Source organism: Heterodontus francisci, chromosome 2 (genome assembly GCF_036365525.1).
Source record: "Heterodontus francisci isolate sHetFra1 chromosome 2, sHetFra1.hap1, whole genome shotgun sequence".
In the NCBI taxonomy this organism is placed as follows: Eukaryota; Metazoa; Chordata; class Chondrichthyes; order Heterodontiformes; family Heterodontidae; genus Heterodontus; species Heterodontus francisci.
The window spans coordinates 66,774,507-66,799,034 of record NC_090372.1 but is presented as its reverse complement, the minus strand read 5'-3'; the positions used below and the strand labels follow the sequence as shown (position 1 = coordinate 66,799,034).

Sequence of the window (24,528 nt, the reverse complement as noted above, 5' to 3'; positions counted from 1 at the left end):
TGGAATACTTCATGATTAGCAGGATCTTCAGGTAAGGTAAATACAGTTACCAGCAAACAAGTTAATTACCAATAAGTCTCATGACGCCTGCAACTGTGGCATCCTGAATATGTAGAACATTTTTCTGTCCTTTTCTGCGTTTCATCCACTTATCCATCACAGGCCATACCTCATTCCTAGAAAAAAGATAAAACCTTAGCAGAGAAATCAACCACAATCAAGAAAGGAAAATGCACACTATAAACTTTCCAGTGAAAAGATTAACAACATTGTATCGAAGAAAAGCACTTAGCTTTTTACATGTTTGCCATTTCACTGAACTGGAAGCCAAATTAATGCACTTAGTTATATCTTGCAAAGGGAAATATTACAGCTGTTGTTAATTTCTTTATGGTCATCTTAGAGGCTGGCTGTTAGCCACATATTTCAATTGAGCAGCTATTTTAAATGCTCGGCACTAACAATTATTAAAAGAAAATAGTCAATGTTTCTGGAGGACTGTGCAGCATAATGGATTGCTAGGTTGACAGCAAGACAATGTTATGAGGGCATTTCAGATATGGTTCACAAGTTGATGCTTCTGAGTGACTGCAACTTTGATAATGCTGACAAAACATTAAAATTATGTAAACTGGCTTGTGCTGGTTATACCTCCAAAGCGCTCTTATTTTTTTATACGTTCATGGGATGCGGGCATCACTGGCTAGGCCAGCATTTTATTGCCCATCCCTAACTGCCCTTCAGAAGGTGGTGGTGAGCTGCCTTCTTGAACTGCTGCAATCCTTGGGGTATGGCTCCAACCAATGGAGAGATTTTCCCCCTGATTCCCATGATTCCAGTTTTGCTAGGGCTCCTTGATGCCATACCCGGTCAAATGCTGCCTTGATTTCAAGGGCAGTCACCCTCAGCTCGCCTCGAGTTTAGCTCTTTTGTTCATGTTTGGACCAAGGCTATAATGAGGTCTGGAGTTGAGCGGCTCTGGCAGAATCCAAACTGAGCGTCATTGAGCAGGTTATTGCTGACCAAGTGCCGCTTGATAGCACCGCTGCCGACCCCTTCCATCATTTTAATGATTGAAAGTAGACCGACAGGGCAATAATTGACTGGGTTGGATTTGTCCTGCTTCTTGTGTACAGTACACACCTGGATAATTTTCCATATTGCTGGGTAGATGCCAGCGTGGCAATGGTACTGGAACAGCTTGGCTAGGGGCGCAGCTAGTTCTGGAGCACAAGTCTTCAGTACTATTGCCTGAAAGTTGTCACGTCCATAGCCTTTGTAGTATCCAGTGCCTTCAGCCGTTTCTTGATTTTATGTGGAGTGAATCAGATTGGTTGAAGACTGGCATGTGTGATGCTGGGAACCTCAGGAGGAGGTCGAACTGGATCATCCACTCGGCACTTCTGGCTGAAGATGGATGCAAATGCTTCAGCCTTGTCCTTTGCACTGATGTGCTGGACTCCCCATTTGTTGAGAATGGGGATATTTGTGGAGCCTCTTCCTCCTGTTAGCTGTCTAATTGTCCACCACCATTCCTGACTGGATGTGGCAGGACTGCAGAGCTTTGATCTGATCTACTGGTTGTGAGATCACTTAGCCCTGATTATCGCATGCTGCTTCTGCTGTTTAGCATGCAAGTAGTCCTGTGTTGCAGCTTCACCAGACTGACACCTCATTTTTAGGTATGCCTGGTGCTGCTCCTGGTATGCCCTCCTGCACTCTTCATTGAACCAGGGTTGGTCCTCCAGCTTGATGGTAATGGTAGAGATGAGGATATGCTGGGCCAAGAGGTTACAGATTGTGGTTGAATACAATTCTGCTGCTGCTGATGGTCCACAGCGCCTCATGGATGCCCAGCTTAGAGTTGCTAGATCTGTTCAAAATCTATCCCATTTAGCATGGTGGTAGTGCCACACATGATGGAGTGTATCCTCAATGTGAAGACGGGACTTCGTCTCCACAAGGACTGTGCGGTGGTCACTCCTACGAATGCCATGGACAGATGCATCTGCAACAGGGTAGACTGATGTGGACGAGGTCAAGTAGGTATTTCCCTCTTGTTGGTTCCCTTATCACCTACCGCAGACTGCAGCTATGTCCTTTCGGACTCAGCCAGCTTGGTCAGTAGTTGTGCTATCGAGCCACTCTTGGTGATGGACATGGAAGTCCTCCACCGACTGTACATTCTGTGCCCTTGGTACCCTCAGTGCTTCTTCCAAGTGGCGGGGGAGGGCGGTAGATGGTAATCAGCAGGAAGTTTCCTTGCCCATGTTTGACCTGATGCCATGAGACTTCATGGGGTCTGGAGTCAATGTTGAGGACTCCCAGGGCAACTCTATCCCGACAGTACAGCACTGTACCACCAGCTCAGGGATGCTGATGGTGGCGTCTGGGACATTGTAAGATATGATTCTGAGAGAAAAATTATGTCAGACTGCTGCTTGACTAGTCTGTGGGACAGCTCTCCCAATTTTGGCACAAGCCCCTAGATGTTAGCAAGGAAGACGTTCAGGGTTGACAGGGCTGGGCTTGCCTTGTCATTTCCAGTGCCTAGTTGATGCCAGGTGGTCTGTCCAGTTTCATTCCTTTTCTTCGACTTTGTAGCAGTTTAATACAACTGAGTGGCTTGTTAGGCCATTTTCGAATGCACTGAAGAGACAACGACAATGCTCTGGAGTCGCATGTAGGCCAAACCAGGCAAGGACAGCAGATTTCCTTCTCTTAAGGACATTAGTGAACCAGATGGCATCTTACAATAATGAACATCCATTAGACTAGCTTTTTTTTAAACTCCAGATTTTATGAACTGAATTCAAATTTCACTATCTGCCCTGGTGTGATTCGAACCCATGTTCCTAGAGTATATTCCGAGGCCTCTGGATTACTAGTCCAATGACATCACCATTATGCCATCGCCTCCCACCAGATATCTAAATACATGTACTCTCCAGCAAGTGTCAATGAATAGCAATCATGGCTGGGATTTTACCCTTGGCGGACGGGAGCCGCCCACCGACTGAAAAGGGTGGCGAACTCGATTCCGCCTGGCCTGGGGATCTGACCCGCATTTTGCTGTACCCCGGCCTTTAACTGTTCTGAGGCGGGACTTACACCCGCTTGAGGCAGGAAGTCCCACCTAATAGAGCTGATGGCGAGGCGAATCAGTGGGCCGGCAGCTCTTAGTCCCAGCAGCTGCACTGGGAGCGGTGGCCACTGCTGGGACTGCAGCCCTGCCTCAAGATGAAGATGTCGGGGAGCCCCGGCACCAAGGTAAGCTTTTGTTGCCTCGCCAGGGGTGATCTGTTGGGCCCCGGCGAGGCAAGGGTGGTTGATTGGGGGGACGGGGGTGCGTTCGATGTTGGGGGTTGTTGGGGCAGCAGAGGCGGCCCTCTGTCGGGCACAGGGTGCTCGATCATGAGGGGGCTTTCCCCCCCCCCCCCACAAGGCCGTCAGAGAGCCGCCTGTTTTTGTGAGGCGGCATCTCTCGGGCCTGGCTGCCCAACCTGCCACGGGTTAAATCACCATGGCGGTGGGCGTATGCCCTTAATTGGTCATTAAGTGGCCACTTAAGGGCCTTAATTGGCCTGTAGCGAGCGGGCCGTTTTTTGCCGCCGCCACCCTGCGTAAAGTGGTGGGTCAGGAAGGGTCCACCGAGCCTCCCGCTCCATTTTACGCACCCCCCCTCCACCTGCTCTTTGGGGGCGTAAAATTCCGGCCCATGTGTGTGAAAATTGGCTTATTTTTGTCCTGTCCTAGCTTGGGGTGCTGAGACTAACTGTAGTACCTAACTGAGATTAGCTAACTGTTTAGTCAGTTCCAAACGGCTGTTATAAATGGAGTACTATCTAGTCTTTGCTTTTTCATGGTAATGAGTGTCATGGCAGAAGCTGATGGGTTGTATGCTGATACACTGTAGAATCAACTTGAAAAAAATAATGATTACTATGTAATCACTTTGATTTTATCAAGTAAGCTAATTACCAAAAAAATATGTTAGAATTACTTAAAATAGTTCTATGGTTATTTGAAATGAATAGTATTTTGATTATTTTCCATGTCTTGAGCTCATTAGTTCAAACATATTTGTAAAATACCTTATGAAGCAGTTATGTGTCCACGTCCACTGCTGTTGGGAACACAACAGATCGATGGCATAAATCAGCTCCCACATATCACCATTGAAATCCATTCCATATTCGTTACTTGTTTGGAATCTCACTTTAGGACTCTGTTGCATTGCTATAAGGAAACTCGAAACCAAAGAACTTACATCCAGAGGTGGATTCTGGAAATCAAACATTAAATATAAAAAAAATTCAACATTTCCAGTATTTTCAATGATTGAGACAGAAATTAGGTGAGCAGTGGACTTGCTCAATATCCTTTCACCTCTGGAACTTGGGATAAACAGATTAGTTCAAATTTTCATACTCTGATGCAATGATACTCATAAGCCATTTGTGGCTTTCCTCCACTTTAATTATTTGAATAAAGACTGAGATTGTACCAGTTTAAAGGGCACAGAGGTGGAGGAATTACTAAAATGGGTACAAGAGAACTTCCTTGATCAGTGCGTTCCCAGCCCAATGAGGAAGGAAGCAGTGCTGGTTACAATTCTGGGGAATGAAGTGGGGCAAGTCCAACATGTTTTAGTGGGACAGCATTTGGGGAAGAGTGAACATAATATGATCAGTTTTAGAATAGTGTTATGACCAGGTGAGGAAGGGGTCTAGGACTCCCCTCTCGGCCTTTTCCTGCTTTGGCCGTTACAGGGTTTAACTTTTAAAACACAGTGTTTTTAGCTTCCCCTCAGTGAGTCCTTGCTCACTGCTCTCTAATTGTAATTGTAAACAAATCAACCAGACAGGTTTTCTCAGATTTAAACAAGAAAGGGGTAAGTTTATTACCATTAAAACTCAGTTAAAACTACTAAGAATACGTGACGCGACCACGCTAGCATGCATTTGCGATAAACACACACACAAATAGATACAGAGGAGGAGAAATAATTAAAGGGGGAAGGTTTGAAGTAGTAGATGAAATTCTGATACTGGTTAAGTCTTTGACTGAAGTTAAGTCTTGCAGTTTTTGTTGGGGCCAGTGTACACTTTCAAACTTGTTACGCTGGTACCAGAAGGTTGCAGGGGGTCTTCCATCTTGAGGCTTAAGTTACTTCTGTGAGTCCCTGGAACTTTGCGTGAGAGAGAGAGAGAGAGAGAGAGAGAGACCTTGCTCCTCTTTCGGTTTTCAAAAAGCAGTCTGTTTCAAAACTTTTCTGTGAGCACAACTGAATCAATCCCCAGATTGGCCAGCAGGTTAATCATGTGACTAGCTCCTTGTTTGAAACAGCAACACCGGTCAAGTTTGTTGATTCTTCAAAGCTTCCCAGACACACACAGCAAGTGGGCGAGGGGGGGAGAGAAATGTTGCCTCTTACACACATTCAATGTATCTTGATCATCATTATTGTCAAAACCCATCTGGCTAATTGAATCCGGGTGTACTTCCAGTTTCTCTCTGGGCAACTGTCTCTCAGAATGCAAATGTGCAGCCATGTTTTCAGCCATTCAGTCCTGTGGTCGTTTCAAACAAGTTATGTTCAAGGTCCAGTAACAGCTCAAATAGTGTTCCGTATGATGAAATTAACGTTTCCATTTGGCAGGTGTGGTTTCCGTCAAAATAGTTATGGAAAAGAACAAGGTACAAACAAATATAAAAATAGTTACCTGGAGGACAGTTAGCTTCAGTGAGTTGAAAAAGGATGTGACGCAGTTGGATTGGAATCAAAAATTTGTAAGCAAAACAGTAAATGAACAATGGGAAGCCTTGGAGGAGATGGTTTGGGCACAGAGCAGACATATTCCTATGAGGGGGAAACGGAAGGCATCCAAAGCTAAAGCTCCCTGGATAACTAAAAGATACAGAGGTTAAAGTAAGACAGAAAAAAAGAGGCTTATGACAATTGTAAGGTTTATAATACAGTAGAGACACAAACTGAATTCAGAAAGTACAGAGGAGATCTCAAAAGGATTGAAAGGGGCAAAGACAGAATATGACCAACATAAAAGGAAACCCAAAAGCCTTTTATAAACACAAATAGTAAATGGGTACTTGAAGGAAAGGTGGGGCCGATTATGACCAAAAAAGAGATCTTGTGGAGGCGCAGAGCATGGCTAAGGTATTAAATGAATAAGTACTTTGCCTCTGTTTTCACTTGAGACAAGGATGTTGCCAATGTGGCAATAAAGGAGGAGGCGGTAGTGATATTGGATTGGATAAAAATAAAGAGTTACTGAAAAACTGGCAGTCCTCAAAGTGGAAAAAGTCACCTGATTCGGATGGAATGCATCCTAGGTTACAGAGGGCGGAGGCTCTGGCCAAAATCTCCTTGGGTATGGGAGTGGTGCCAGAGAATTGGAGGATTGCAAATGTTATATCTCTGTTTAAAAAAAAAAGGAAGAGGCATAAACCTGGCAACTACAGGTCAATCAGCTTATCGTCAACAATGAGGAAACTTTTAGAGGCAGGAATGTGGGACAAAATTAATTGCCGTTTAGAGAAGTATGGGCTAATAAACGAAAGCCAGCATGGATTTGTTAAAGGCAAATTGCGTTTTACTCACTTGATTGCATTCCTTGATGAAGTAATAGAAAGCATTTGAAGGGGTAGTGCGATTGATGTTGTGTATATGGACTTTCAAAGGCATTTGACAAAGTACCAAATAGACTTGTTAGCAATATATCAGCCCATGGGAGTAAAGGGACAACATTGGCTAAGGGACAGAAAGTAGAGAGTAGTGGTGAATAACTGTTTTTCAGGTTGTATGGCAGTGTTCCCCAGTGGTCGGTATTAGGACCACAGCTCTTTTTGATATTTGTGAATGACATGGACTTGGGTATATAAAGCATTATTTCAAAGTTTGTAAATGATACTAAGTTCGGAAATGTAGTAAACAATGAGGCGGGTAGTAACAGATTTCAGGAGGACATAGACAAACTGGTGAAATGGGAAGAGTCACGGCAGATGAAATCTGGGCATGCTTGTCCAATGTCCAATACTCGATGAGCAGAAATTTCCTCTAAATAAATAACGGGAAGACCATGTCTCCACCATAGCCTATTTTCTTGCAAGTGACTCCATTCCACCCCCTGGAAACAGTTTGGGGCTGAACCATACAGTTTGCAACCTTGGTGTTACAGTTGACCTCGAAAGCAGCTTCCAACCACATATCTGTGCCATCAGCTGTGGCTTCATTGGTGGCACTCTGGCCTCTTGAATCAGAAGATTCCAGATTCAAGTCCCGGGAGTGCTGCACTGTTGGAGGTGCCACCTTTCAGATGAGACGTGAAACTGAGGCCCCAACTACTCTCTCAGGTGAACGTAAAAGATCCCATGACATTATTTTGAACAAGAGTAGGGGAGTTATCCCCAGTGTCCTGGCCAATATTTATCTCTCAATCAACAGCACAAAAATGTGGGAGCATGCCTTGAGCAAACTGGCTGCTCCATTTCCTACCTTACAATAGTGTCTACACTTCATTAGTACTTCAAAGGCTGTCCGGTGGTCATGAAAGGCACAATATAAATGCAAGTCTATCTTTTTATCATTATGGTTGCCTATTTTCCCCTACATGCCATTGCCCAGCTCCATCCCCACCTCAGCTACTGAAACCCTTATCCATGCCTTTGCTACCTCTATGCTTGACTATTCCAATCCACTCCTGGCCGGTGTCCCACATTCTACACAGTGTGGACTTGAGGTTATCCAAAACTTTGCTGCCCATGTCCTAACTTGCACCAATCTTGTTCAACCATTACCCCTGCGCTCGCTGACCTACAGTGGCTCCCAGGTGAGCAACATCTTGATTTTGAAGTTCTCATCCTTGTTTTTGGGTCACTCCTTGGTCTTGACATTCCCTGTCTTTGTGGTTTGCTCCAGCTCTCCAAGAGGTCTGCATTCCTCCTGTTCTGGCCTCGGACGTCCAACATTGATTGCTGTGCCTTTAGCTGCCAAGGCCTTAAGCTCTGGAATTCTATCCCTGATCCTCTCCGCCTCACATTCTCTTTGTCTTCACTTCTTAAGACCTATCCCCTTGACGAAGTTTTTGGTCATCTGTAGTAGCATCATGTTTTTCCATGCTTAAGTATTTTTGATAACAGCCCTGTGAAATGCCTCGGGGGCCGGGATTTTAACCTCGGCGGATGGGAGCCGTCCACTGACTGAAAAGTCGGTGGTGAACCTGCTTCTGCCTGGCCTGGGGATCCGACGCGTATTTTGTGGGTCCCCGGGCTTTAATTGGTCTGAGTCAGGACTTCCACCTGCTTGAGGTAGTACGTCCCACCTAATAGAGCTGCCGGCAGCTCTCTGTCCCAGCAATGCCACTGGGAGTGGTGGCCATTGCTGGGACTACAGCCCACTCAACAGAATATGATGTTGGGGAGCTCCAGAAGGCGGGCAAGTTTCTGTTGCCTCACCAGGGGGACCGGTCGGGCCCTGGAGAGGCAAGGGTGGTCGATTGGGGGGACAGGGAAGGGGGGGGGGTTGTTGGATGTTGGGAGTGGTTGGGGCATCAGGTGTGGCCCTCCGTTGGGCACAGGGTTCCCAATCATGAGGGCCCCTCACCAGGACGTCAGACAGCCACCTGCTTTTAACAGGTGGCTTTTCTTGGGCCTGACCGTCGGATCACTCATGGGTAAAATCCCTGTGGAGGGGGGCAGAGACCCTTAAGTGGCCACTTAAGGGCCTTGATTGGCCTGGGGTGGGCAGATAGTTTTTAGCCACCACTGCCCTGTGTAAAGTGGCGGTGGAGGCGGGAGCAGGTCAGGAAGGGCCCCCAGAGCCTTCCGCTCCATTTTACCCCCCTCCCACCCCTTGGGGGGGGTGCTTAGAATTCCGGCCCAGATGTTCTACTATGTTAAAGGTTCTATATAAATACAAGTTGCTGTTGTTAACAAAGAAATATGAAGTTGTACATTTTGATAGTAAGAAAAATTCCAAGTGTGGGGGGACCCACCATCTGTGGTTAACTAAAAAAGTTAAAGACTGTATTAAACGCAAAGAAAAAGCATAGAGTTGCGCAAAGATGGGAGGCAGGTCAGAAGATTGAACAGAATATTAAAAAAAGCAAAGAATGACTAAAAGATTAATAAGGAGGGAAAAATTAGAGTATGAGAGAAAGCTAGCTAGAAATATAAAAACAGAGTGTAAGAGTTTCTATATTCAAAAAAAGAAAAAAAAAGTTAACAAAATGAGCTTTGGCCCTATAGAAAGCGAGTCTGGGGAATTAATGGAAAATAAGATGGCAGATGAATTGAATAGGTACTTTGCATGGGTCTTCACTATGATACATACAAGTAACACCCCAGAAATAGCTGTACATCAGGAAATGGGAGGGAGGAACTCAAGAAAATTACAATCGCCAGGGAAGTGGTACTGAGCAAATTGTTGGAGTTGCAGGCTGACAAATCCCCAGGTCCTAATGGAATTCAACCTAGGGTCTTAAAAGAAGTGGCTAGTGAGATAGTTGATGCGCTAGTTTTAATTTTCCATAATTCCCTAGATTCAGGGAAGGTTCCTATAGATTGTAAAATAGTGAATGTAACTCCTTTATTCAAAAAGGGAGACAGAATGCAGGAAACTACAGGCCAGTTAGCTTAATATCTGTCATAGGGAAATGTTAGAAGCTATTATTAAAGATATTCTAGCAGGGCACTTAGAAAAATTAATGGTAATCAGGCAGAGTCAACATGGCTTTGTGAAAGGGAAATAATGTTTAACCAATTTATTGGAGCTCTTTGAAGAAGTAACATGTGCTGTGGATAAAGGGGAACCAGTGGATGTACCACACTTAGATTTCCAGAAGGCATTTGATATGGTGCCACATCAAAGGTCATTGTGGAAAATAAAAGCTCATGGTGTAGTGGGTAACATGTTGGCATGGATTGAAGATTGGCTAGCTAACAGGAAATAGAGAGTCAGCATAAATGGGTCATTTTCTGGTTGGCAAGATGCAACGAGTGGTGTGACACAGGGATCTGTGCTGGGGCCTCAACTTTTTACAATTTATATAAATGACTTGGATGAAGGGACCGAAGGTATAGTTGCTGAATTTGCTGATGACACAAAGATAAGTAGGAAAGTAACTTGTGAAGAGGTCATAAGGAGACTACAAAGGGATATAGATAGGTTAAGTGAGTGGGCAAAGATCTGGCAAATGGAGTATTATGTGGGGAAAATGCAAAATTGTTCATTTTGGCAGGAAGAATTATAAAAGCATATTATCTAAATGGTGAAAGATTGCAGAGCTCTGAGATGCAGAGGGATCTGGGTGGCCTAGTGCAAAAGGTTAGCATGCAGGTACAGGTTACAAATAAACAGCACCATGAGAGGTCTGTTACTTTTCTTCTGCATTTTTAATTGCCATACTGTTGGTGACTGATCTGTAATATTTGAGATTCTCCCTTCAACACCATCTTGGCAAAGAACTCCTTTACACAGAGCGGAATTCTGTTTTCGAATAGGTCAGGATACACCAAAGGAAGTCGCACAATATGATATATACAAGCAATTAGGAAAGCTTATACAATGTTATCGTTTATTGTGAGGGGAATTGAATACAAAAGTAGGGAGGTTATGCTTCAGTTATACAGGGCATTGGTGAGACCACATCTGGAGTACTGTGTACAGTATTGGTCTCCTTATTTAAGGAAGGAAGTAAATACGTTGGAAGCAGTTCAGAGAAGGTTTACTAGACTGATCCCTGGAATGGGCGGCTTGTCTTACGAGGAAAGTTTGGACAGGCTAGGCTTGTATCTGCTGGAGTTTTGAACAGTACGAGGTGATTTGATTGAAACACATAAGATCCTGAGGGGTCTTGACAAGGTGGATGTGGAAAGCATGTTTCCTCTTGTGGGAGAATCTAGAACTAGGCGTCTCTGTTTAAAAATAAGGGGTCGCCCATTTAAGACAGAGATGAGGAGAAACGTTTTCTCTCAGAAGGTTGAGAGTCTTTGGAATTCTCTTCCTCAAAGGCAGCGGAGCAGAGTCTTTGAATATTTTTAAGGCAGCAGTAGATGGGGGAGTATGTACACAAATCTTAGAGGGTGACAGGACAAGTTGAGGAAGCTGTTTAAAAAAAAAAGCATATACGATCCTTGGTTTAATTAGTAGAGGAATGGAATACAAAAGTAAGGAAGTTATGCTAAATCGTTATAAAACACTGGTTAGGCCTCAGCCTGATATGGTACCATACTCAGTTCTGAGCACCACACTTTCAGAAGGATGTCAAAGCCTGGGACAGGGTGCAAAAGAGATTTACTAGAATGGCACCACGGATCAGGGACTTCAGTTATGTGGAGATTCTGGAGAAGTTGGGGTTGCTCTTCTTATAGCAGAGAAGTTTAAAAGGAGATTTGATGAATGGCTTGACCGAGTAAATAAAGAAATAAAGAGAACTTGTTTCCAGTAGTAGAGGGCAAGTAACCAGAGGACACAGATTTAAGGCGATTTGCAAAAGAACCAGAGATGGCATGAGAAAACTTTTTTTTAATGCGTTGCTGTGAGCTGGAATAATGTGCCTGAAAGGGTGATGGTAGCAAATTTAATTGCAACATTCAAAAGGAATAGGATAAATACTTGAAGGGGAAAAAAATATACAGAGCTATGGGGAAAGAGCAGGGGAATGAGATTCATTGGATATTTCTATCAACGAGTCAGCGCAAGCGCGATAGGCCAAATGGCCTCTGTCTGTGCTGCATCATGCTATGATTCACCTGCAGCCCTTGGGAATCTTGCTGCTATATGTGCTTCTGGGCAAACATTTGTAACTTGCCTAACTTTTAGATGTTGACCAAGGTGGGATTATGGTCCTCAATAAAAAGTCAGTGACACTCTCTCACTGCTGCATGAGCCTTACATAGTTTCCCGTTCATACATATCTCAGTATAAAGTTACCCTGAAGGCAGTTTCAATTAGGATTCAACTAAGGCCACGATGAAGCTCTCACAGCCTCTCTATAGTGGCCAAAGAGAATGTTGCTTCACAGAATCACATTCAGCTCTCCAACCTTAACTCACCTTCCCTGGTCTTCATCAAAAAGTACTACACTCTCACCAACTGATTCCTGAAACTTTCCAGGAATGCAGACAATAAGTCAGGAGATCATACCTCTGTATCCCTCCAATGAAATATACCTGATGTCATATAAGCCAAAACAGTCATTCTAAACTTACCTACCACATCCCGACCCTCAGACTGCAATGCAGCCCCGGATATTCCCCTCTTCCTCACTTCACCAACCCTGCTCTATCATCCCCAAACTGCTAAAACTTTCCCCATTACTTCTTCCAGCCACCAATGTCACAGCCCTTCATTTATAACCTGTCTTTAATCCCACTTGACTTGAGGAGCCCACTTAATCTCGATTTCATGTGCAACCCTGGCAAAATAGTAATTTTATACTGTTGAGAGTGAATCTGTACCATTAAAAAAATGTCGTGTATCTAGCACACATCTGTTGCACTTGAGAAACAATTGTTTTCTGAACTGAAAATGGGAGAATGGCAACCATTACATGATGGAATCTTTTCACCGAAGCCAGAAATTTATAAGCAGTTACAACTGCTGTCTGATTGACCTCAAAAGTGACAAAAAGATGCAATTACCTGTATAAAAGCAAAATACTGCGGATGCTTCGGTTCCAAAGAAGGGTCACTGACCCGAAACGTTAACTCTGCTTCTCTTTCCACAGATGCTGCCAGACCTGCTGAGTGGTTCCAGCATTTCTTGTTTTTATTTGCAATTACCTGTATTTGTCTACATAGGCCTTTGCCCACAGGGGGCACTTGAGGAGATCAGGTTAATGGTTAAATATGCTGCAGAGCCCAGGCTACAAATAAACAGCACATTGAGAGGTCTGTTATTTTCCTTCTGCATTTTTAATTGCCATACTGTTGGTGACTGATCTGGAATATTTGACATTCTACCTTCAACACTATCTTGGCAAAGAACTCCTTTACATAGAGTGGAATTCTGTTTTGGAATAGGTCAGGACACAACAAAGGAAGTTGCACATAACACGATAGTTATAACGCTGCTGATATGAAAGCACCAAATGATGGTTTAACAACAGCCTGCAGCCAATGTGATACTACCTTTTAGTTTCTTACATAAAAACCACAAAAGATATGTGCCTACTTAGTTAACTGATAAATGTATTGGCAAAACATTTTTTCTCCTGTTGAAAACTCAAAAGGAAAATGCTGCTGTGAAATGTGAAAGATTCTGGCTACTTTTAGCAAATTAAGTAAAGATTTCCCAATGCACTCAAACTGAAAATGTAATAAAGAAACATTACCTTCTCCCAATTGAGGTATGCGCTCAAACAATTCAGAACATCTCCTTTGGCACGTTGCTTGGCAACAGCTTGCATAGCTTTATTAACTGGTCCTTGCATAGAAAATATGTTCTGCCAAACACTCAAGATGTGCAACAACAGTTTGCTTGAATCTGGAAAGTCTGGAAAAATAGTATCACCAAATAGTAAGGCTGGTGTACACTTTGAGCTAGACCGTATAAATCTATGACCTGCACTCATATGGGACATGCAGAACTGAGATGAAACAAACCAGAACTACACACTGAGCAACATTCAGTGTTATAAGACATTCAGAGAAATAGAATTTTAGATATCAGCTTCATACATTTTGAAATAGAATAATTCCAGCTAAATTAAAAACATTGAATGTTTCCCCCTTACAAATTTTTTCTGATACTGTGTGAAATATACTGGAGTCTCAATATATCAAAGTCTGAGATACCTGGCAAAAACTTCAAAATATCAAGACTTTGATTATATAAAAATTTCTGCTTCTGGTCTAGGCTCACTCATCTGCATTCGTAGGTTTCTTGTATCTGCTACAGGCAAAGATATTTAGTATTCATGAATCTCACTTAACATCAATGTTGTCACAGCTTCAGATTTTGTCTTCAGTTTTGACCTGTCAGTCTCTTGCTCTCCGTTCTCTGACTCCTTGTCAGCATACAATATACCATCCTCCCCCCTCTGACTCTATGCAGTATAGGAAGAGTCAGTGATACTGGGAGTTTGAACAGTTAGTGCCATGCTATGATGCTCAGTTTGCACTAGCTTCATCTGTTTAAATTTGCAGGGGCTCAGCAACATAGGAAACATCTACTCTCAAAGTTCCTTCTTCACAAGTGAAGATGGATTTTAGGGCACATGCTGACCAGCCAGCATTTATTGCCCATCCATTGCCCTTGAACTGAGAGGCTTGTTAGGCCATTTCAGAGGGCATTTAAGAGTCAACTACATTGCTGTGGGTTTGGAATCACATGTAGGCCAGACCAGGTAAGGATGGCAGATTTCCTTCTCTAAAGGATATTAATGAACCAGATGGGTTTTTACAACAATCGACAATGGTTTCATGGTCACCATGGATTAGCTTTTTAATTCCAGATTTATTAATTGAACTCAAATTTCACCATCTGCCATGGTGAGATTCGAACATGTGTTCCCAGAGCATTAGTCCAGGCTCTGGATTACTAGTCCAGTGACATCACCACTACGCCACCACCTCCCTGTCCTGCCATGTGGCTGGTGGCTCCAAACCAGGACAATGAAAGAAACAATTCTATTTTTTTGTTAAAAGAAAAAAAATCCTCTGTGTTAACTTTCCACTGATGAATTTCTAGCAAGTATCTTAAAGTGCAGAAATTTATTTTCTAAAAAATACATCCAATAAAAAGTATTTTGAAGCCTGGATTCTACCACTCAAAATCTTTTCTTCCCCAACACACTTTTAAATGTGATGGCTGAAAAAGAAGGTGCAGAGAGGCCATATACTTCCCAGCTAAGCAGTGCAAAAAGAGCAAATTTGCAAATTTATGGCCTTTGCAGATTGATTGCAGCTTTTACCCTCTTTTTGCCAGCTGATAAATGTTCCTACAAACAATGGAGGAGAGGGTGTAAAATGAGAGCCACAATTATGAAACTCTTGCAATCCCCTGCCCTCTTCTACCTGGAAAATGTAGTTATGAAGTTTTCTTAAACTCCAGTACAGATTAAAACTGCATTCAAAATAGCCCTAATAACCTTAGTTAATCGAAATAGGGCTAATGGGCTCAGACTTGGGGCTTGATAGGCACCACTTTAAACATTCACTTCCTTAACCACCAGTGCATTGTGGCTGCAGTGTGCATCATCTACAAGATGCACTGCAGCAACTTGTCAAGGTTTCTCTGACAGCAGCTTCCAAACCCACAACCTCCACCCCCTCAAAGAACAAGGGCAGCAGACATGGGAACACCACCACCTGCAAGTTTCTCTCCAAGTCACACACCATCCTGACTTGGAACTACATTGCTGTTCCTTCATCATCATTGGGTCAAAATTCTGGAACTTCCTCCCCAACAGCATTGTGGAAGCACCAATACCACATGGACTGCAGCAGTTCTAAGAAGGTGGCTCGCCACTTTCCAAAGGACAAATAGGGATGGGCAATGCCCTTATCCCATGAATGAACTAAAAAAATGCATTTAATAACTAAAGATTTTATTTACTGAAGGGCATCTGATTAAGATCAACAGCTACAATTTCACTAGGGCATCCAAAATAACAGGTTCCATTAGTTTATTTTGCATCAGCGTCATTATGCAATTCAGATGCTTCATCAACTTACCTTCCTTTAAGATACTGTAAGAAAGGAGACGAGCTCTTTCAAGATCTCCTTGTTGTCGGCAGATAGCAACATAAACTCGAGAAAGTGCCTGAAGACGGTTACCATCAAGGGTTGTTTGCTCAGCTTTCAGTTTCTTGATGATAGCCATCAGTAAAGCTTCTGTTAAATCCTGCCATTAAAGAAACAAGTGAAGAGATTACTGCATCAACAACTACCAAAATGCCTCTGATATTTTATAGAGAATCTGCTCCACAGAAATAGGCCATTCGGTCTAACTGGTCTATACTGTTATTCATACTCCACAAGAGCCTTCTCTCATTTATTATCTCTTGATCAAGGTACCCTCTAATTTTATTTTGGAGGGCGCAGGTGATTTGTTTAAGTGTACAGCCCCTTTAAATTTTACTGCCCATACGCAATTAATTAATTAGACCAATTAAGAGCCTGGGGAGCAAAAAATCCTGGCCTGGCTCCCCAGGTCCGGTGGAGGCGGGCTCACCACCGACTTTTCGGCCAGTGGATGGGGCCTCCTGCCCAACGAAAAATTCCAGCTGAAGAACCTGGGGAGGAACACTTGGGTAAGAGTGATCATTGTATCCTAAGGTTTAGATAAGTAATAAAGAGCAAGTAACAATCGATAGCAGAACTTCTAAATTGGAAGAGGGATAACTTCAATGGGATGAGGAGGGATCTAGCTAGGGTAAAATGGAACCAAAGACTGACAGGAAAAATTACAACAGAACAATGGGTGATCTTTAAGGAAGAGATGTTTCAGGTACAGGCTAGGTATATTCGAGCAAAGGTGAATGGTTGGAGAACCAAAGCCAGGACTCCCTGGATGACGAGGGAGATAGAGAATATCATGAAACAAAAAAAAAGGAGGATGTTTGATGCTCGTCAGGTGAATTCTTCAAGCAAGAACCAGGCCAAATACAATAAGTTCAGAGGGGAAGTGAAGAGGAAAATAACACTGGCAATGAGAGAATCTGAGAATAAATAACATGAAAGGGAACCCAAAAATCTTCTGCCGGCATGATAATAGTAACCAGGTAGTAAAAGGTCTATTCGGGACAAAGAAGGTGATACATGCTTCAAGGCAGAGGACACGGCTAGAATACTTAATGAATACTTTGTATCAATGTTTACTAAGGAAGAGGATGCTAATAAAATATTGGTAGAAGCAGAGATGGTAGAGGTCATGGATAGGGTGAAAACTGATAGGCAGGATGTACTGGAAAGGCTGACTATGCTTAGAGTGGGTACGATTCCTGGTCCGGATGGCTTGCATCCCAGGTTGCTAAAGGAAGTGGGAGTGGAGAAAGTTGAAAGGCTTACCATAATCTTCCAATCTTCCCAAGATATAGGCAAGGTGCCAGAGGATTAGAGAGTGGTGAATTGTGACACACCCTTTCTTGAATAAGGGTAAGGACATCCCTAGTACTATAGGCCACTTTAACATTAGTGGTGGGTAAGGTTTTAGAAACAATAATCAGGGGAAAAAAATAAACAACAGGCACTTGGAGAGGTTTGAGTTAATTAGGGAGAGCCAGCATGGATTTGTACAAGGTAGATCATGCTTGACTAATTGAATTTTTTGACAAAGTAACAGAGGAGGTTGATAAAGGGAAAGCAATGGATGTTGTCTACATGGATCTTAAGAAAGCATCTGACAAGGTACCACATAAAAGGCTGGTTAACAAAACTGAGGCTCATAGACTAGGAGAGCCAATGTCAGTTTGGATGAAAAATTGGCTTAAGGACAGAAAACAGCAAGTATTGGTAAATGGGTTATTTAAATGCAAGGAGTATAGTAAATAAAGCCGATGAGCTGAGGCCACAGATTGCTCTAACAGAAACTTGGCTTAAAGAGGGGCAAGAATGGCAGCTCAACATCCCGGGATATAAAGTTTTCAGGCGGGATAGAGAGGGGGATAAAAAAGGAGGGGGTGTAGCATTATTAGTCAAGGTATCAATAAAAGCTGTGAGGAGGGATGATATGCTAAATGAATCATCAAATGAGGCCATATGGGTGGAGCTCAGAAATAAAAAAGGGGCAGCCACACTACAAGGAGTGTACTATAGACTCCCAAATAGTGAGAGGGAGATAGAAGAACAAATACATAGGCAAATTTCTGAGTGCAAAAACTATAGGGCATTAATAGTAGGGGATTTCAACTACCTGAATATCAACTGGGATACAAACAGTGTGAAGGGCACAGAGTGCACAAAATTCTTGAACTGCATTCAAGAGAATTTTTTTAGCCGCACGTAACATGCCCAACGACAGAGGGTGCAATTCTAGATTTAGTCTTCGGTAATGAAGCTGGGCAAGTGGATGAAGTAAAGTGAGTGACCATTTTGGAGTTAGTGACCATAATAGTTTTGGCATAATCATGGAAAAGGACAATAATAAAACAGGAGCAAAAGTTCTAAATTGGGGGAAGGCAAATTTTACAAAACTGAGAGGTGATCTGGCGAAAGTGGACTGGATACAGCTACTTGAAGGAAATCAGTGGCAAACCAGTGGGAGGCATTCATAGGCGGGATACTACAGTGTCCCCACAAGGTAAATGGTGGAACGGCCAAATCTAGAGTCCTCTGGTTATCAAGAAGCTTACAAGGCAAGTTAAAGCAGAAAAAGAAAGCTTATGATGATCACAAAAATCTTAATACTTGAGAAAGCATAGAGAAGTATAGAAAGTGCTGGGGTGAAGTAAAAAAGGAAATTAGAAAAGCAGAGAGGACATGAAAAATTATTGGCAGGTAAAATCAAGAAAAACCCGAAGATGTTTTATCAGTATGTTAAGAGCAAGAGGATAACTAAGGAATGGGTAGGGCCTATCAGACAAGGGAACTTGCACGTGGATGCAGATGATGTAGGCAAGGTTCTGAATGAGTTTTTTGTCTCTGTCTTCACAAAGGAGAGGGTTGATGCAGACATTGTAGTTAAAGAGGAGTGTGAAATATTGGATACAATAAGCATGATGAGAGAATAAGTACTAGAGGGTCTGACATTCTTGAAAGTGGATAAATAGCCAGGGCTGGATGGATTGCATCCCAGGTTGTTAAAGGAGGCCAGGGAGGAAATAGCAGATACGCTGACGATCATCATCAAATCCTCACTGGATACGGGCGAAGTGCCAAAGGACTGGAGGTCTATGAACGTTATACCATTGTTTAAAAAGGGTGCGAGGGATAGGCCAAATAATTATAGGCCAGTCAGTCTGACCTCGGTGGTGGGTAAATGATTAGAATCAATTCTGAGGGACAGGATGAACTGCCACTTGGAAAGGCACGGATTAATCAGGGAAAGTCAGCATGGATTTGTTAAGGGAAGGTGAGTTTTTTGAGGAAGTAACAAGGATTGATGAGGGTAGTGCAGTGGATAAGGTCTATGTGGATTTCAGTAAAGCACTTAACAAGGTCCCGCATGGCAGCCTGGCCAGTAAAATGCAAGCCCATGGGATACAGGGGAATGTGGGAGGTTGGATCCAAAATTGGCTCAGTGACAGGAAACAAAGTAGTCGACAGATGTTTTTGAGAGTGGAAAGCTGTTTCCAGTGGTGTTCCACAGGGCTCAGTGTTGGGTCCCTTGCTGTTTGTGGTATATATTAAGGATTTGGACTTAAACGTGGGAGGCATGATTGGGAAATTTGCTGATGACACGAATATTGGCTGGGTAGTTGACAGTGAAGAGGACAGCTGTAGACTCCAGAATTATAGCAATGGTTTGATTGAGTGGGCGTAAAAGTGGCAAATGGAATTCAATTCAGATAAGTGTGAAGTAGTGCATTTGGGGAGGGCAAACAAAGCAAGGTAATACATAATAAATGGGAGGATATTGAGAGGGGTAGAAGAAGTGAGAGACCTTGGAGTGTATGTCCACAGGTCCCTGAAGGTGGCAGGACATAGATAGAGATAGAATGAAGAAGGCATATGGAATGCTTTCCTTTATTGGCAGAGGTATAGGATATAAAGCAGGGATGTAATGCTGGAAATGTATAAAACGCTGGTTAGGCCACAGCTGGAGTATTGCGTACAGTTCTGGTCACCACATTATAGGAAGATCATAATCGCTCTGGACAGAGTACAGAGGAGACTTACAAGAATGTTGCCAGGGCTTGAAAGTTGCTGCTATGAGGAAAGATTGGATCGGCTAGGGTTGTTTTCCTTAGAACAAAAGAGGCTGAGGGGTGACTTAATTGAGGTGAACACAATTATGAGGGGCCTAGATAGAATAGACAGGAACGACCTGTTTCCACTAGTGGAGAGGTCAATTACCAGTGGACACAGATTTAAGGTGACTGGTAGAAGAATTAGAGGGGACATGAGGAAAAACTTTTTCACCCAGAAGGTGATGGATGTCTGTAATTCACTGCCAGGCACTGTGGTGGAGGCAGAAACCCTCAATTCATTTAAAAGGTACCTGGATATGCACCTGAAGTGCTGTAATCTGCATGGCTATGGACCAGGTGCTAGTAGGTGGAATTAGATTGGGTGGCTAGTTTTTTTTCGGCCAGCGCAGACACGAAGGGCTGAACGGCCTCCTTCTGTGCCGTAATTTTTCTACGATTCAATTGTTGTCTTTCAGACTGGAGGATGGTGATGTTTCCCCCAAGTTCACTGCTAGGACTACAGCTTTTTTGGATATATATACAAATGACTTGAATGTTTGAATACAGAGTCAAATTTCAAAATTTGCCAGTGATGCCAAACTTGGAGGTGTGGCAGTAAGGATGATACAAACTGACTGCAACAGGATGTAGGCGAGCAGAATGTGGGATAAAAACAAGAAATGCTGGAATCACTCAGCAGGTCTGGCAGCATCTGTGGAAAGAGAAGCAGAGTTAACGTTTCGGGTCAGTGACCCTTCATCGGAACTGACAAATATTAGAAAAGTCACAGATTATAAGCAAGTGAGGTGGGGGTGGGGCAAGAGATAACAAAGGAGAAGGTGCAGATTGGACCAGGCCACATAGCTGACCAAAAGGTCACGGAGCAAAGGCAAACAATATGTTAATGGTGTGTTGAAAGACAAAGCATTAGTGCAGATTAGGTGTAAATACACTGAATGTGGGGTTGGGGGCAGAGAAGTTTTTAGTTTTGATGAACGGTACATAGCTAAAATGTTAGCATCTGTAAAGAGAAAAGGCAAGTTAACAGATCTGCCTTGTATTTCCATCACCTTCTCTTTTAAACTCATGCTTTTTTCATACTTGTTCTATCATCCAAGCTCTTTGACTACATAATAATCTTATACACCCCTCTAGCCATTAAACGCATCCAATTTTTTTGACATTTTCCACTTACCATTGGTGCCCTAAATCTATCACTGATAAGTTTTTCTCAAAGCTGGTAAACTCTTACATTTATTGCCCAACTTCTTATCTAATGACAGAAACAGAAGCTTTATAGGATTATTACATTAACCTTTGAGAAGGTTGAGTTTTATGGAAAGAAATGCACGCAATTTACATAGAATGAAGAATCTTACATATACCAATTTTTTTTAAATAGGAGTTTTCAAATAATTATGACCTAAGGTACAACAAAATTTAGCTAAATATTTTGTTTACTTTTTATAAACAGCCCATGCTGCCTGTGAAGTTCAGGGCATCAAATGAAACATTATGCCTACGTTTATCGCCAGTATGTTTTTTATGTTTCAGAATTACAGCATTTGCAGTTATTTCTATTAAAAAATTGAGTCCATCAGCTGAGCTTCAATCACTGTAAAGGCGCAAGCAGTCTTTAGCTTAGCTGCCATCTGCTGGAGTAATTCTGAACTAGTTATTGAGGTATCTATGTTGTACTTTCACTATCAGTAATTAGCATACAGAAAGATGATTCTTTAATTCGAATTTATTTAAAATTTGCTTTTGCGTTATATTTTCACCCCTTATCCTCCTGTCGTCAAGGAGTCACCTTCAGGTATCTCACAAAGTGGCCATAATTCATATCTGAGCCTAAACATTGACATAGCAGGCTGGAATCTTCTGCTTTGTATAGCTCAAGGACTCACTAGATCATACAGCTATGTATAGATCATGGAAGCCAATCAGCCCATCTAGCTCACCCTTACACAAGAAACTGGAGCAGGAGACGACCACATGGCCCACTGACTCTGCTCCACCATTCAATATGATCACGACTGATCCTCGGCTTCAGTTCCGCTTTCCCGCCTGCTCGCCATATCCCTAGATTCCCTGAGACACCAAAAATCTGTCTATCTCAGCCTTAAATGTATTCAACAATAGAGCATCCACAACCCTCTGGGGTAGAGAATTCCAAAGATTCACAACACTTTGAGCGAAGTAATTTCTCCTCATTTCAGTCCTAAATGATCCTAAATGATTTTTCCACAGAAACATCTAACTAGCTCTTAAATTAATATTGTATAAACTTCTATAAGGTCCTCTCACATTTGTTTTCTTTCAAAGCTGAAGAGTCTGAGCTTTTCTAACCTTTCCTTCTGACACACCCCTCTCTGACATTGGGCATCGGCCATGTGACACGGTTCTGTATCACCTCCAAGGCGTTTCCTTCATACTTTTGTGACCAAAACTGAATACAGTGTTCAAGGTGCAGTTTTACCAGAGCAGACTGAAACTTCAGCATGATAGTCTCTGAATTACACTCTACTCATCTGGCAATAAAATCATTCCATGTGTTATATTGATTACTACTCCTATAATGACTGGACATGGCAAGTGTTGAGCCCATTATTACCTCCTCTCCGCAAACAAGTTCAGCAACATGTAAGGACCATCTCCCCTATTTTATGACCATTAATATATGAAATTTTCTTTTTAAATTACAAAATAAACAAAGAAATGTTTATAGCCCATCATTAGTTTGTTAGTTTTCCAGTTTCAACTTGCATCCTGTTTATTTCTAGTGTTTGGTTTCTTGAAATAAAATATTCATTTAAAAAAAAACTAAGGATTTCTTTTTTATACATGTTGCATGAGCTTATCATGTAATTTTAAACTTGAGAATGGCTGAGAATTAGAATTCCATGTTATTTGTGATGGATTAGTATCATTACTTTTAAAAAGGGGAAAAGACATTGAATTGGTGGTGGTGGTTGATGGCAAATGTTCATCCTGGAGTTTAGTTACTAGTGGTGTACCGCAAGGTTCTGTTTTGGGGCCACTGCTGTTTGTCATTTTTATAAACGACTTGGATGAGGGTGTAGAAGGGTGGGTTAGTAAATTTGCGGATGACACGAAGGTCGGTGGAGTTGTGGATAGTGTCGAAGGGTGTTGTAGGGTACAGAGGGACATAGATAGGCTGCAGAGCTGGGCTGAGAGATGGCAAATGGAGTTTAATGCGGAGAAGTGTGAGGTGATTCACTTTGGAAGGAGTAACAGCAATGCAGAGTACTGGGCTAATGGGAAGATTCTTGGTAGTGTAGATGAGCAGAGAGATCTTGGTATCCAGGTACATAAATCCCTGAAAGTTGCTACCCAGGTTAATAGGGCTGTTAAGAAGGCATATGGTGTGTTAGCCTTTATTAGTAGGGGGATCGAGTTTCAGAGCCACGGGGTCATGATGCAGCTGTACAAAACTCTGGTGAGGCCGCACCTGGAGTATTGCGTGCAGTTCTGGTCACCGCATTATAGGAAGGATGTCGAAGCTTTGGAAAGGGTGCAGAGGAGATTTACTAGGATGTTGCCTGGTATGGAAGGAAGGTCTTACGAGGAAAGGCTGAGGGACTTGGGGTTGTTTTCGTTAGAGAGAAGGAGGAGGAGAGGTGACTTAATAGAGACATACAAGATAATCAGAGGGTTAGATAGGGTGGATAGTGAGAGTCTTTTTCCTCGGATGAGGATGGCAAACACGAGGGGACATAGCTTTAAGTTGAGGGGTGAAAGATATAGGACAGATGTCAGAGGTAGTTTCTTTACGCAGAGAGTAGTAGGGGCGTGGAACGCCCTGCCTGCAACAGTAGTAGACTCGCCAACTTTAAGGGCATTTAAGTGGTCATTGGATAGACATATGGATGTAAATGGAATAGTGTAGGTCAGATGATCGGCGCAACATCGAGGGCCGAAGGGCCTGTACTGCGCTGTAATATTCTAATTCTAATTCTAATTCAAGAGTCTGACACACAGGACAAAGAAAAATGATTTGCAATCACAATTAACTATTCAGTCCTACAACAGAATCATTACTGTACTAGATGAAATTTTGAAGAATAAAAGCAATATTTTGGTTTGCATACATTAACTAAGTACTGCCTTTTTGAGGCGTTTTCATTGGGGAGTTTAATTTTAGAACAAGAGAAATGAAAGTCCGAATAAACAAATAATATGAAAGAAAAATGATTGCATTTGTATAACATTTAATCACATCCTCAGTACATACAAAAGCACTTCACAAACAGCAAATTATTTTTGAAATGTAGTTGCTGTTATGTAAGAAAGAGCAGCAGCCAGTTTGTGAACAAGATCCCACAAACATCAAGTGAAATGAAATACCAGTTAATTGTTTTCAACGATAATATATGGTTCATTATCACTTCATATCCAATGAATTACTTCTGAAGTATAGTTAGTGTCATGCAGGCCCCCACCTGCCAAGATTGAGGCACACATTATTTCACCACATGAACATTAAAACTTAAAATTGTGGCTGGGAAGAAAAGAGGGCCTATCACAAGGAATTGACAAGCCCCTGACTGGAAAGACATTTGCATGCTAGCAGACAGTGTTGGAACAAAAGACTCATTCCCTGCTTCTCCAACGCACAGGAGACCTGGTCAGGCCAGTTTAGTCACATGACTAACTGGCTGTTTGAATTTGAACTTGAGAGAAAGAAACTCAG

At 42.6% G+C, this 24,528-nt stretch overlaps 1 protein-coding gene across 1 annotated transcript in view; it reads right to left on the bottom strand.

Annotated features, from left to right (window-relative positions):
• Nucleotides 1-24,528, bottom strand: part of ice1 (KIAA0947-like (H. sapiens)) — a 105,102-nt gene that overhangs the window by 17,752 nt on the left and 62,822 nt on the right. Inside the window, exons 14-17 of the mRNA XM_068058736.1 lie at nt 15,700-15,868; nt 13,356-13,516; nt 4,095-4,285; nt 70-176 (exon numbers count right to left, since the gene is read on the bottom strand). Coding sequence (XP_067914837.1) covers nt 70-176; nt 4,095-4,285; nt 13,356-13,516; nt 15,700-15,868 — 628 coding nt within the window. The remainder of the gene's footprint in view (nt 1-69; nt 177-4,094; nt 4,286-13,355; nt 13,517-15,699; nt 15,869-24,528) is intronic.